Raw genomic sequence first — 14,419 nt, forward strand, 5'->3', positions numbered from 1 at the left:
AGGTTCCCTTCTCCCCACCCTGCCTTCAAACATACGCATCAAGATCGCTTGTGGCGAGCGTTTCACCATTCACACCCACAATGCTCACAGAAAAAAATAACTACCCACTGGGGATTAAAAATCCAAGGAAGGGGGCAAAGCATGAACATTAACTATTTAACAATTAACAGGATAATTAAATAAAAAGATCAAATACTGGGGTTAAAGGTACATATTCGCATAAAACTGTTATGGGGAAAGAAAGAGAACAAACAGCTTTTTTCCCCCCAATTGTAGAAAACACAATAAAGATACATCAATTGCTCCATAAAAAATAAATAGTTTGGGATTTTCGATTTATTTGGGTAATAAACTGATACCTAGAAACGTGTAAAATTCCCAAAGGAAGAGGTTTTTCCCAAGACTACACTCCTCCTTCCACCCCCCCCCCACCCACCCCTTTCCTCCCCTCCCCGCAATCCCTCGCGAGTTTACCCCCTTCGTTGCGGTACTAACGCACGTCCGCCATTAGAGAGCGAGCGAAACAATACGTGCGGGGGATTAAAAAGGGAAAATTAGAGGCGGGACAAGTGAAACTTTACTCAATTGACCATTATTTTCACTGATGGAATCTTAAAGCTGTATTTTACTTGTTTTGAACTCAAAGCCGGTAAAACAATTCAAGAAAATAAAGGTTAAAGCAAGCATGGTTAATATCACATCTTACCCGATTTCCCAGAGATCTACACCGACCGCACTCGTTCCAGTCCCGGGCTAGTCTTCAAGTCACACGAACATGATAATTAAAGTCCCGCCTTTTCCGCACTCCGATTGGTTGATCTCTCTTCCTTCCAGCACGGGAGAAGGTACCGCGACGTTTCTCTGGTGGGTGTGTCTGTCAGTCTTTTATGACGACAACATCTTCCCATCAACACGTTAGGTTGACTCCTGAGTTACAGCACACTTGCTTATAATCCTCGGCTGAAGAGGGCGCCTGCTGATTGGCGGGGAATTAAGTGGAGGCACATAATTTTTTTTAAAAAAAGATGAATTGCCCTTCAAAGGGCTAGATTGAAAGTAAATTTAATGTGGTCACTTTTTTTTAAAAAGGAAAATATTTTAGTTTTAGAAATACCCAAAGAAAGAGGCAATGATTGATGGGAATTGTGGTTCAATGGAGCAATGCTGAACCTAACGGCAATGGATAGACATGCCTAGAGCACCCCCAATGCTAGGCGGCCGACGTTGCGTTTCTTGACGTGACGTCATTCGCTTTCAATTGCCTGAAGGTTATGCCACGGCAGCCATTTTGGGCATATGTGAGGGAACTGGTGTCGTTGATATTTCCCTTCAGCGATCAGTTTGTTTTGTGATAGTATTTTGAAGTTTTCCGATTACAGACAACGTGCACACATCGAAAATGCAGTCGAATCAAATGAACCGGAATTTAAAGCAAGTGAAATTGGAGAATAGTCGTAATTCTCCGGTAAAAAGAGACTATTGTACGGCGGATCTGGAAGGAATCCTGGCTGGTGAAGAAGGTGAAGCCCTGGTAGTGGATATTAAAAATTTTCGCAGGCCGGGAGAGAAGACCTACACGCAAAGATGCAGGCTCTTCGTTGGTAATTTGCCCACTGATATAACGGAAGAAGATTTCAAGAAATTGTTCCGAAAGTATGGAGAAGCTTCAGAGGTTTTTATCAACCGGGACCGTGGGTTTGGTTTCATTCGTTTGGTGAGTTAAACGTGTGTGCGATCAATCTGACTGTAGGCGCCATGTTTGTTCAAACAGCTTATTAAGTACAAACAACACAAATACTGCAGGCTAGTTAACAGGTTAGGTAGGCTACATCAGCGTTGAGTCACAGTTCACGGTTTGGGTCTCTTTTCTATGTTTAAATTGGGATCAAAATTAGCTTCGTGTTAACTCGTATTATGTATGATTTGAATGAAAACTTGTAAAATGGACGTTAATTTCGTTCATGTTTTGTTTATATATTTTTTAACTTGTCAGGTTGTGTAATTAATGTTTTATAACTTTACAATTACTTTTGAGAGAGTGAAGGATACTGGGATGTATCACAAAATGCTGGAGTAACTCAGCGGGTCAGGCAACATCTCTGGAGAGAAGGAATGGGTGACGTTTCGGGTCGAGACCCTTCAGACTGGGAGATTAATTTAAACAGTTTATGGATTAAAGGTATTGCACCTTAGGATAAAGGTGTTTGTGCTTGTTTGATTTACTATTTCCATGTGTTCTGATATTGTCATTTAGAATTTAAATATGAGATTTCTTAAAGGTGTCCTTCGACATTGAGGTGCCTGCAAAACTTGTGCCGTGCCTAAGAGAAAATCGATTAATTATGACTTAAAAGATTTGTAAACCCAGTCACTGTTGGCGATTGTACTGAAAGCTTGCCTATGAAACTGTTCAACTGTGAAAGAGTCAAGAGTGTTTAATCGTGGCATACATCAGGACCAAAATAATGAATTTCTTGCTGCAGCTTTACGCAAATTTCAATGCAACAACATTAAATGACAGTATAGTAAATGATCTAGGTAACTAGACCATAATGTGCGTTAAAGTATAGAGTGCAGCCTTATATAAAGTCCACAGTAATTTGCTACTGCGGTGGTGTATTTCGGTTTATGTAGTGTGGTTCGGAGCTGATGGGAAGAAGCTGTTCGTAAATCTGCAGATATCGATTAATGTGCTCCTGTACCTTCCCCTTGGAAGCAGCAAGCTGTGAGAGTGGCACCACTTCCTGTAGATACTTTGGTGGGGAAGTCAATAGGCATGATGGACTGGGCAATGTCCTTCGCTTTCTGAAGCCTTTGTTCTTGGATTTTCGAATTACTGAGCTAGACCGCTAAACCTCAACTAGTATCCTCAACTATACATCTGTAGAGTTTTGATAGAGTATTCAAGGACAAGCTGAATCTTCTCAAACATCTGAGGAACTGGAGGCGTTGAGCTTTCTTTATGATTGCATCAATGTGCTGTGCCCAGACCAGGTCCTCAGAGATGAGTGCATCCAGGAGCTTAAACATGTGGATTCTCTCCACTGCCGTCCTGACGATGAAAATTGGGTCATGGACCCTCTACTGTTAACGTCACAATCCTTCTTGGGGTCAACAATCTGCTTCTTGACATGCTAATGTGAAGAGCAGGAATCTTGTTCCGGCACCATTCAGCCAATATATCAGTCACCCTCTACTCTCATTATTTGTGCAGCAGCTCTGATATTGTCAGCAAATTTAAAGATGGCATTGGAGCTGTGCCTAGCTACTTGGTAGGGAGAATGTGACAATGCGTCCTTGAGTTGCCCCTGTGCTGATGGTCAACGAAGAGGAAGTGTTATTGGCAATTCGAACTGTTTGCGGTCTGCCTGTCCCCTGAGGAATTTGGGACTGCGCGCAGGGATGAGCAGAGATGTCAGGTTGCAAATAAATGTATATTTGCGGCAATATGTTGAGTCAATGTTATCTTTAATTCCATACATGTATAAGCTATCAAGGAACACATCAGAACCCATGGCCAGGCTGGAATTTGAATGTATGGGATATTATTTCAACACATGAACTGGAAAAGATGTACAATTCTACATGTATGTTTTTGTGATATGCTGATGTTACTCCATTCATTTTGATTTTCCAGCCTAAGGGAATAGTGCAGCATATGGTTTCCATCAGAAATATTGTCACAGTATGTTTGATATTTTGAAAAATAAAGGCAATTTTGTTAATACTCCATGGGAAAAAATGTTGACAAAGTTATTTGTTTTTCTTGACCCATCTTAACTAGGAATGAAATGGGGAGAAGAAAGTTGGAATAGTTAAGCTCAGTTCACTTCATAATAGTTGTCAAATTGTATTTGGCAAAAATGATGGGTTTCCAACAATATGGTCAAAAATAATAATAGGGGAATACTGAATTTTTATATTTTATGTGTATAATATAGTATAATGGCAGTTTCTATACCTTCTCAGATTCCAACTTCGATAGCCATTACTGCTCGGGGATGGAATGGAGGTATAGCTTACGCACACACTGCACTCTGAGATAACAAAAACGAATCTTCCAATCGCTGTTTCTTGATTAATTGGTCTTTATTAAAGTACCACAAATCAAAAGAGTAATTCATAACTTTTCGTTCTTATCAACTGTTTCTTCTTCAAACAATACAGTAAAAATCGTGTGGTTGTTACCGTGTGGTCCTTGTGAGTGTGGTAAAAAACTGTATTCTCTCCATCCTCCGAGACTAAACTGACCCACAATCTTTCGCTATGCTAGCCTCCTCTGATGTGGACACTCCCCATTACGTATCAAATCACACCCACAAGCATGCAAAAAAGACAGAAACTAGAAATATTAAATATAGCCATAATACAACGACAGTAACTAAATTAAGCTCCTTAATGGCTCCTACACACCGGCCCCTAATTGTTCTGCGTATATGCCGAAGCAATTACCAATGGATATTAAAAGGACCTATAAAAGCTTAATATTTATCAAAAACAAAAGTAATATGCATTATATGTTGGCATTCAAACTTCTTTAGCGATTCTTCAATCTTCTCCTTCACCTTCTAGAAGCAGACACATCTTGGTTATTGGTCTTACCAAGATGTTGTCCTTAGTCTGAAGTCATACAGTATGCACAAAAACTTTAACGTCTGGCATGATCTCCAGTATCCTGCCCAACAACCAAGAACCTCGTGGTGCAGTAGAATCAACCACCTAGACGATATCACCTGGAATAAAATTTCTACTCACTTTCAACCATCGTTGACAAAATCATCAAAACCTAGCAGTGTTCCTACAATTTCTTTGTCATTTTTCATGACAATGTGAATGCATGAGCCAATAAATTTGTCCACCAGCTTGTAATGCTGATAGCTCTTCCTTATATTCTTGTCTTTGACAGAAAGAGATAACTGCATTTTCCACCTTAAAAAGATCATCCGGGCATAAACATTGTCCCCGGTATGATGCCTTAAAAACTTGCATCTCTCTGTCAACCTTTTCTTTCAGCTTGCCAGGATCCGATTCAAAGCTACTCGTAGCAGCCCGAGTTTCTTTTCTCTTACGAGTCCACTGCAAAAGCATTGTTTTTAATTTAAGAAACCAGGCCACCACAGTCTTCAACTTATTCCATGATGAGAAATGGGTAATGAAATAGTTTGTTGAATCCAATGGGTCCTTAATAATGGCGTTCACTAAGATGTCTTGCTTGATCTCCGGATCATTAGCAGAAATCTCAGTTTCCAGGTTAAACGTTGGCCATTCTCAGTCTGGCACAGAGAAACTCTGGCCCATTGATCCATCTCTTACTGCTTAAGAAGCGGTCTGCTGTTAATCCTCTAGAGGCTTCATCCGCAGGATTTTCCTTGGTATTAATATACTTCCACGGTGATACATTAGTAGCATCCCTTACAAAAGAGATCCTGTTTGCGACAAATGTTAGGAAGCGTTTATTTTCATTGTTAATGTACTTAAGCACTGTTGTGCCATCATAAGGTAGATTCCTCCAGCTTAAGCTGCAGTTATTTTTGCAGTAATATGTCAACTTGCGGCTGCAAGTTCCATTCTGGGAATCGTCATTTGCTTCAATGGTGCCACTCTGGCCTTTCCCATTAAGAATGCAGCATGTACTTCATTGTTATCATTTTCCAGTCTCAGATATGAAACAATACTCATGCAAAGCCTTCACATCTTCTGCCTTGATAACTGACCAAGCAAAGGCCTTTTTCATGTATGCGTTAGCAATCTTCTGTTTGTTATCAAAATGCTCTTCAAGCAACTCTTGCCATTTGATAGCCCTCATCCGCAGGCAAATGTCGACAACTTTTAATAAGCTGGTTTGAATATCCGCATGTGTATTGCTCCAGAAATCGTAAGCGATCTCTGTGACTTGTAGTTTTCATTTCCACTCCTTCTTCAAACGCTACTATGAAAGTTTCATATTGTAAAGGATCACCATCATATTTAGGAATTTCCATTGGGGGTAAGGTGACAGAAAGATTTTGTTGAACCATGAGCTCGCGGAGTCTCGTTTGATTCCTTACCATTTCATAGAATTCATTTTGAAATCCCTGGCTTAGTGCAGATCGATCTGGATAGATTTTGTCACGAGCCCCATAATCAGTTGTTTGTCTCTGGCTGGGTGCAGGCAGCTGATGAACAGGCCTCTGAGAAGAGTACTGGGTTGGCTCATTTTGAGCCTTAACAGACATCCCAAAGGTAGGTTTGATTCGGTCTAGTTTTGTCGGCCGTCCACTTACTCAGTGCCAGTTCGGTGTCACGAGACCAGACTGGCTCTGGCGGTAGGTTGACTTTAGCTGCTGTTTCCAGTTTAGTAGCTCCTTGGATTAAGGAACTCTTCTTCTGAGATACTCTCGAGCCACATTTTGATCTTTGCCCTTCCAGTATGTCCCTCCTTGCTCCAGCAGCTGCCAGCTTCGTGGCTATTTCCACCTGTTCCTTCTCTTTCTTCAGCTGTTCTGCTTGTCCTTTCAGCTGTTCTTCTTGTCTCTCAGCCTCTCTCTTCGGCTGTTCTTCTTGTCTCTTAGCCTTTCTATTCAGCTGTTCTTGTTCCTCAATCTCATATTTTTTCTTTAAGGCGGCAGCTTCTAGCGAGAGAGCAGCCATCTCAGCTTCAACGTCCATTTGAGCAGAGACCCTCGTAGTTAAACTGGCTACAGAACCAGATTTACGTCTGGATCTTCGTGTTGAAACGTTCGAGACACTATCCTGAAGTGTAATTTCTTCTCCCGCTTCAACACCTTGTTGCATCGCACCTTCTACTGTAGAGTGCAATGTTTGAGCTGTGGTTTCAGACAACTACTTCGCGTCTGCCATGAAACCATCAAAAAATTCCACCCTCTCTTGGAACCACTGAGTGTGCCATTCGAGTTGCTCCTTTGGTAGTTGTTAGCACAATATTGAGTGTTGTTTTTCTCCAACCCCATGGCAAAGGTTGAGTAGTTGATCCAGATTAGATTGTACAGTGTCTGATTCCATTAGTTCCTTCTGATATTCAATTAATTTGATGACTTGCTTCCACAACTTCCACAACTTCTTGATTTTTGCTCCGCATCTCCCTCCTGTGGCGGTTCTTCATACTTACCTGATGGAAGATCCATGATGAATTGGTGCTTATCGCTATGTTCCAGAAACACCAAAAGAATTCAAAACAGAATGAGTATTTTTTTCATAACACATAATTAATTCCAAGGCAGAAAGTCTTCGGCCAGTACCTATGGTAAACAATCGCTAGCTGAGCACCTTATCTTCTAGAAGTTCACAACATCGTTAATTGTCAAGGTCGTGCTCTGTGAGCTTGGGTTTCTTATCTCCTTGTAGCATAAACAAGCTTCTTGTATCAAACAGTACCTCTGCAGAAATTTTCCCACATGCTTTTAAGCTTTTTAAACTTCTTAATTTAAAATTACGACTAAACAGTCGTCTACTCACGGTACACCGTCAATGAAGTCTTCAATCTTCTAATGATCCAGGTGTAGACCGTGTCAATTTGCCTTCGACCGGCAGATTCTTTGTTCCAGGATTTCAGCTCTAATCTCTGGCAGAGATTCAGCTTCTTCAGTTCCACTGTTGAATTGGATTTTGCTTGTTGAACAAGTCTTTCTTAGATTCTTCTGTTATAATAGTTTTTTCGCTCAAATTCCATTTCGGAGAAAAGTTTTTTACTCTATCTCCATTCAGAGAAAGGTTTTTTACTCTAACCATTCAGAGAAGAGTTTTTACTCTAGTCCATTCAGAGAAGCTTTTTACTCTAATGTAATGGCAGTTTCTCTATCTTCTTAAAGTCCAACTTCGATAGCAATTACTGCTCGGGGATGGAATGGAGGTATAGCTTACGCACACACCGCACTCTGAGATGACAAAAACTAATCTTCCAAACGCTGTTTTTTGATTAATTGGTCTTTATTAAAATAGCACAAATCAAAAGAGTGATTCATAACTTTTCGTTCTTCTCAACTGTTTCTTCTTCAAACAATACAGTAAAAATCGTGTAGTCATTACCGTGTGGTCCTTGTGAGTGTAGCTGGCGCAAGTGTGGCAGATGTGAGTGTGGTAAACAAACTGTATTCTCTCCATCCTCCGAGACTAAACTGACCCACAATCTCTGTCGCTATGCGAGCCTCCTCTGATGTGGACACTCCCCATTACGTTGCAAATCACACCCACAAGCATGCAAAAAAGACAGAAACTAGAAATATTAAACATAACCATAATTCAACGACAGTAACTAAATTAAGTGTAAATGGTTCCTACGTATAGTGTGTATGTATATATAAATATTCTATTTTTACAAAGCCTTGCCTTTTAATCAATTGCCTGTCCAAGTTAAAGAACGTAAAACGATATGAAGAATTTGTTTCAGGTTGATAGACTTGCGAGTGGGCAGCCCGAGATTAATGCTCAATTTTTACCAGAGAAAAACAATTTGATTTTCCAGATCTTGGCCCTAGTAGTGTTCCAGATATTGGTGACTTGCTCATCACCAAAGAGGGAGTTGTAAAGCTTTTGTCTGAATTGAATCCTTATAAAGCCTGTGGCCCAAACGGCATAATTGCCAGAGTTTTGAAGTCATGTTCTTCACGCATTGCTCCAATCCTCCAGATATTTCAGAAATCAATTTCTACTGGAGAACTACCGAGTGATTGGCGTAATGCAAACATCTCTCCAATTTACAAAAAGAGCGACCGCTCAAATCCAGCCAATTATCGTCTGGTATCCTTGACTTCAATTGTCTGCAAACTCCTTGAACATATTATTCATGGCTATGTTATGAGCCATTTTGAAATACACAATATTCTAGCTGACCAGCAGCATAGATTCCACAAAGGCGGGTCATGCGAGACCCAGCTCTCTGTCCGGGTTAATGATCTGCAAACAATCCTGGATAACAGAGGGCAGGCCGATCTTATTGTAATGGAGACACAAAATGCTGGAGAAACTCAGCGGGTCAGGCAGCATCTCGGGAGAGAAGAAATGGGTGACGTTTCAGGTCGAGACCCTAATGCAGACTGATGTCGGGGGAGGAGGCGGGACAAAGGTAGGATGTAGTCGGAGACAGGAAGAATGGTGGGACAACTGGGAGGGGGGGGGGGGGGATAGAGAGGGGAAGCAGGGACAACCTGAAGTGGGAGAAGTCAACGTTCATACCGCTGGGCTGTAAACTGCCCAGGTGAAAAATGAGGTGCTGTTCCTCCAATTTACACTGGGCCTCACTCTGACAATGGAGGAGGCCCAGGACAGAAAGGTCAGATTGGGAATGGGAGGGGAAGTTGAAGTGCTGAACCTCCTGGAGATCAGGATGGTTGAGTCGGACTGAGCAGAGGTGTTCAGCGAAACGATCGCCGAGCCTGCGCTTGGTCTCGCCGATGTAGAGAATTTGACATCTGGAACAGCGGATACAATAGATGAGGTTGGAGAAGGTGCAGGTGAGCTTCTGCCTCACTTGGAAAGACTGTTTGGGACCTTGGATGGAGTTGAGGCAAAGGGGCGGGTATTGCAACTCCTGGGGTTGCTGGGGAAAGTACCTGGGGAGGGTGGTTTGGGTGGGAAGGGGCGATTGGACCAAGGAGTTACGGAGGGAAAGGTGTGGAGATGGGAAGATGTGGCCAGTGGTGGGATCCCGTTGTAGGTGGCGGAAATATGGGAGGATGATTTGTTGTCTGCACCGGCTGATGGGGAGGAAGGTGAGGACAACGGGGACTCTATCCTTGTTACTAATGGGGGGAGGGGGAGCAAGAGTGGAGCTGCGGGATATAGAGGAGACCCTGGTGAGAGCCTCATCTATAATGGAAGAGGGCAACCCCCGTTTCCTAGAGAATGAGGACATCTCCGATGCCCTAGTATGGAACACCTCATCCTGGGCGCAGATGCGGCGTAGATGAAGGAATTGGGAGTAGGGGATAGTGTTTTTACAGGAAACAGGGTGGGAAGAAGTGTAGTCAATATAGCTATGGGAGTCAGTGGGTTTGTAGTAGATGTCGGTCACTAGTCTGTCTCCTGTGATGGAGGTCCAGAAACGGTAGGGAGATGTTGGAGATGGTCCAAGTATATTTAAGAGCAGGATGGAAATTAGTGGTGAAATTGACGAAAAAAACTTCCTACACTTATTATAATCGACTTTAGCAAGGCCTTCGACACCGTTCCCCACCGTAGGTTGATGGCTAAGCTTCACCACGTTGGCATCCGAAATAACTTGAATACTCTTGGATTGATTCATTCCTCACTAAACAACATCAAAAGTTGTAGTAGATGGTGAGTCATCACAACAATCTCCAGTTGAGTCTGGCGTGCCACAGGGAACGGTGTTGGGACCCTTACTGTTCTTGATCTACATAAACGATCTGCCTGACAACCTGTCTTCGAGAGTGAGACTCTTCGCAGACGACTGTATTGTGTATCGAGAGATCAAAGCTGCTGAAGATGCCAAGGTTCTTCAAAATGACATAAACAATTTTTGTAATTGGGAAACCATTTGGCAAATGAGTTTCAATTACACCAAATGCTTTCCCATGAGAGTTACTCATAAAGTCAAGCCGATCATAAACCAGTACAAACTGGGAGATGACCTGTTTAAAGAAGTTGATCCACCCATCCCTGGGACTTGAACTCACATATGGCCTGCTCAAAGAAGTTGATCACCACCCATCCCTGGGAGTTGAACTCACACCTGGCCTAGCCTGGAATAGACACATAAACCAGATTGCCTCAAAAGCAAACAGAACTTTGGGCCTTCTCCGGAAACATATATCCGGTTGTGACAAACCAACAAAGGAGGTAGCTGTTGGAATATTGCCAGACTATGTGGGACCCTCATCAGAAAAAAAACAGTGACACCCTTGACAAGGTTCAGAGGCGTGCAGCACAGTTTGTTTATGACGACTCAAGACAGTCAAGCATCTCCAGTATATGTTAAATTGCCTTGGCTGGGAGTCGCAGGAGTCAAGATGCACCGAAGCCCGCTTATGTACTGTCTACAAAGAGACTCGTGGCATCATCCCCAGTAATATATCTCACTTTATTCAATCCAATACCCAGAAATTTACAAGACAGTCCTCAGGTCACTTCATTTATACTAGAATTATAGTAAACAAAAATAGCTACCTACAGTCACTATATCCATGGACTATCCCAGAGTGGAACACCCTTCCCGACACTACCAAATGTGCACCAACCTTGTCACTCTTCAAGTCACAGTTCGACAACTTGGACATGGATCATCTCACCAAACTTGCCCACATAAAAATCTAAATAACCTTTTTGCAACCAGTACCCATGCAAGCGAAACCTGCACGAGATAACCTAGCTGTTGGCGGCTGTGCAGTAGAAAACAGAAATGTATAAGAAGGAACTGGTTTACACCGAAGATAGACATAAAATGCTGGAGCAATTCAGCGGGACAGGCAGCATCTGGAGAGAAGGAATGGGTGACATTTCAGCCCTGAGATTAATGCTGGGGCCTCTGCTGTTCATAATTTATATTACCAATTAAGATGAGATGAAGTAGCCAAGTTGTTTGATGTGTGTGTGTGTGTGTGTGTGTATGCAAAAACAAATGACACAAAAAAATGCCCCCCCCCCCCCACATCTATGAAGTTCAGAGCTTACTTGGAGGTTGCAGTGTTTAATAGCCTGATGATTGTCGGAAAGAAACTGCTTCTGAGCCTGGACATTGGATTTCAGGCTCCCACCACCTTCCTGGCGGCTGGAGTGAAATGAGAGTGGGGCCAGGGTGGTGTGCGTCTCTGATGCTGGCTACCTTTTCGAGGCAGCGGCTCCTGTAGATCTTTTCGATGGTAGGGAGGTCAGTACCCGTGATGGACTGAACAGTGTTCACCACTGTTTGTAATCCTCTTCATTCCTGAACGTTCGAGTTGCTGAACCAGGCCTTGGTACAACCTGATTTGTGTAGGAAGGAACTGCAGATGCTGATTTAAACCAAAGATAGACACAAAAAGCTGGAGTAACTCAGCGGGACAGGCAGCATCTCTGGAGAGAAGGAATGGGTGATGTTTCAGGTTGAGACCCATCAGAAGAAGGAATGAGTGACGTTTCGGTTCGAGACTGGGTCTCGACCTGAAATGTCACCCAATCCTTCTCTCCAGAGATGCTGCCTGTCCTGCTGAGTTACTCTAGCTTTTCGTGTACAACCTGATATGCTCTCTACTATACGCTTATAGAAGTTCAAGAGTATTTGTCGTCATACTAAATCTCCTCAACCGTCTAAGGAAATAGAGGTGTTGATGGGCTATCTTTATGATTGCATCAATGTGTGGGTCCAGGACAGATCTTCCAAGAGATGAATGTCCAGGAAACTAAAGACAGGTTTATGGATCCTCGGCTTTTCTCTTCCAAAGTCAACAATTAATTTCTTTCTTTTACTGACATTGAGAGCAAGGTGGTTGTTACTCTGGCACTATTCGGTCAGTTGATAAATCTCCTTCCTATACTTTCACTCATTGTCACCTGTAATTTGTCCAACGGCGATGGTATCGTCGGTAAATTTGAAGATGGTATGGGAACTGTGTCCCGCCACATAATCATGAATATAGAGTGAGTAGAGCAGGGGGCTGAGCACGCAGCCTTTAAGTGCTCCTGTGCTGATGGTTCTTGAGGAGGAAGTGTTGCAGCCAATTCGTACTGATTTTTTGTGTATTGATGAGGAAGTCTAAGGTCCAGTTGCAGAGGGTATATAAGAAAATAATTGCAGATGCTGGTACAAATCGAAGGTATTCACAAAATGCTGGAGTAACTCAGCAGGTCAGGCAGCATCTCAGGAGAGAAGGAATGGGTGACGTTTTGGGTCGAGACCCTTCTTCAGACTGATGTCGGGGGGCGGGACAAAGGAAGGATATAGGTGGAGACAGGAAGATAGAGGGAGATCTGGGAAGGAGGAGGGGAAGAGAGGGACAGAACTATCTAAAGTTGGAGAAGTTGATGTTCATACCACTGGGCTGCAAGCTGCCCAGGCGAAATGAGGTGCTGTTCCTCCAATTTCCGGTGAGCCTCAGTTGCAGAAGCATCTGCAGAGGTCCAGCTCCGTGAGCTTGGCAACCAGTTTGGAGGGGTTGATGGTGTTGAACACCAAGCTGCAGTTTATGAACAAAAGCCTGATGTGTGTTTTTATTGTCCCAGTCGTTTACTGCAGAGTGGAAGCCAATGCGATTGCATCCTTCGTTAACCTGTTGAGGCAGCAGGTAAATTGGAGTGGGTCCACGTACTCGTTGAAATAGGAGTTGATATGCCCAATAACCAACTCCGCAAAGTATTACATCACCACGGATGTTAGTGACATCGGTTGGTAGTCATTGAGGCATGTCATTTTGCCCTTCTTATTGATGCCCTTTTAAAGCAGATGGGAACCTCGTACCTCGGTAATGAGATTGAACAGAAAGGTGAAAATGGTGTATAATGTGGGACTATGTACATTTCATTAGGAAGAAGAGGAAAAAAGCATTAAAATGCTGGTTGTGACCCCTGAGAGGGTCAAAGGAAATGTATAAGTTTAGGAAGCGATTTTGAAGATTGAAATATAAAAATAATTCCATGATTATGTTGCACAGTGCTTTTAGACTACATTTGGAATTGTGTGCATTTTGAATTTCCATACTTAAAGAGAGACCTACTTGCACTAGTTTAATTTGGAAATGCAGTGTGGAAACAGGTCCTTCAGCCCACTTAGTCCTTGTCGACCAGTGATCCCCATGCACTAGCACTATCCTTTACACGAGGGACAATTTACAATTTGTACCAAAGCCAATTAACCTACAAACATGTACGTCTTTGGAATGTGGGAGGAAACAGGAACTCCCAGAGAAAATCCACATGATCACGAGAGAATGTGTAAACTCTGTACGGACAGCAACCGTAGGCAGGATCGAATCTGGGTCTCTGACACTAAGGCAGCAAATCTACTGTTGCACCACTGTGCTGCCAGTCTATCTAAGGTCTATCAATTTGATTGTTAGGAAGAGCTGATTGTCCAGTGAGTTGTTTATCTAATGATAGACAATTTCTATTTTTAGAAAAATATTAATTGTTTATTTATAGAGTTACCGTTTCTCTCATTACTCAATGATATCATCTAGTATGATACCTAATTCAATTTGCCATTGAGAGCGTTACTATTTGAATTGTGTTAAGCATGTTTTAAAGGCAACTGTAGTAAATTGTTCAAAAGAAGCAACACAACGGAAACAAAATAGTGGAAATTTATTTAATAGGACTTGGGTTAGTTGATCAGCCTGTAAGGTAACCCACTCTCTGGCTTTGAAGGATTGCAAAGTCCTTTTTTTTAAAAAGTGTGATTCAAGTTTTCATGTCAAGCTTTATATAAATTAGTGCTTCTGGAATGTCTAAAACGCTCAAACTGAAATTTTCACAAATTAACAATTTGCAA

General features: G+C 42.4%; 2 protein-coding genes across 5 annotated transcripts in view; one reads left to right on the forward strand and one right to left on the reverse strand.

Annotated features, from left to right (window-relative positions):
* zmym2 (zinc finger, MYM-type 2) overlaps nucleotides 1-765 on the reverse strand; it is a 119,356-nt gene extending 118,591 nt beyond the window's left edge. The window contains exon 1 of the mRNA XM_078402451.1: nucleotides 707-765. The gene's annotated coding sequence lies outside the window, so the exon portion shown is untranslated. The remainder of the gene's footprint in view (nucleotides 1-706) is intronic.
* A 521-nt stretch (nucleotides 766-1,286) lies between these two features.
* The window catches only part of LOC144595229 (paraspeckle component 1-like), a 102,174-nt gene continuing 89,041 nt past the window's right edge, over nucleotides 1,287-14,419 (forward strand). For all 4 annotated transcript variants that reach the window (XR_013547472.1, XM_078402453.1, XM_078402454.1 and 1 more), the window contains exon 1: nucleotides 1,287-1,714. Coding sequence is in view for 3 of the 4 variants with exons in the window: in XM_078402453.1 (XP_078258579.1) it covers nucleotides 1,400-1,714 (315 nt within the window). In the remaining variant the exon portion in view is untranslated. The remainder of the gene's footprint in view (nucleotides 1,715-14,419) is intronic.

The sequence above is a fragment of the Rhinoraja longicauda genome, chromosome 7 (genome assembly GCF_053455715.1).
Source record: "Rhinoraja longicauda isolate Sanriku21f chromosome 7, sRhiLon1.1, whole genome shotgun sequence".
NCBI lineage: Eukaryota > Metazoa > Chordata > Chondrichthyes > Rajiformes > Arhynchobatidae > Rhinoraja > Rhinoraja longicauda.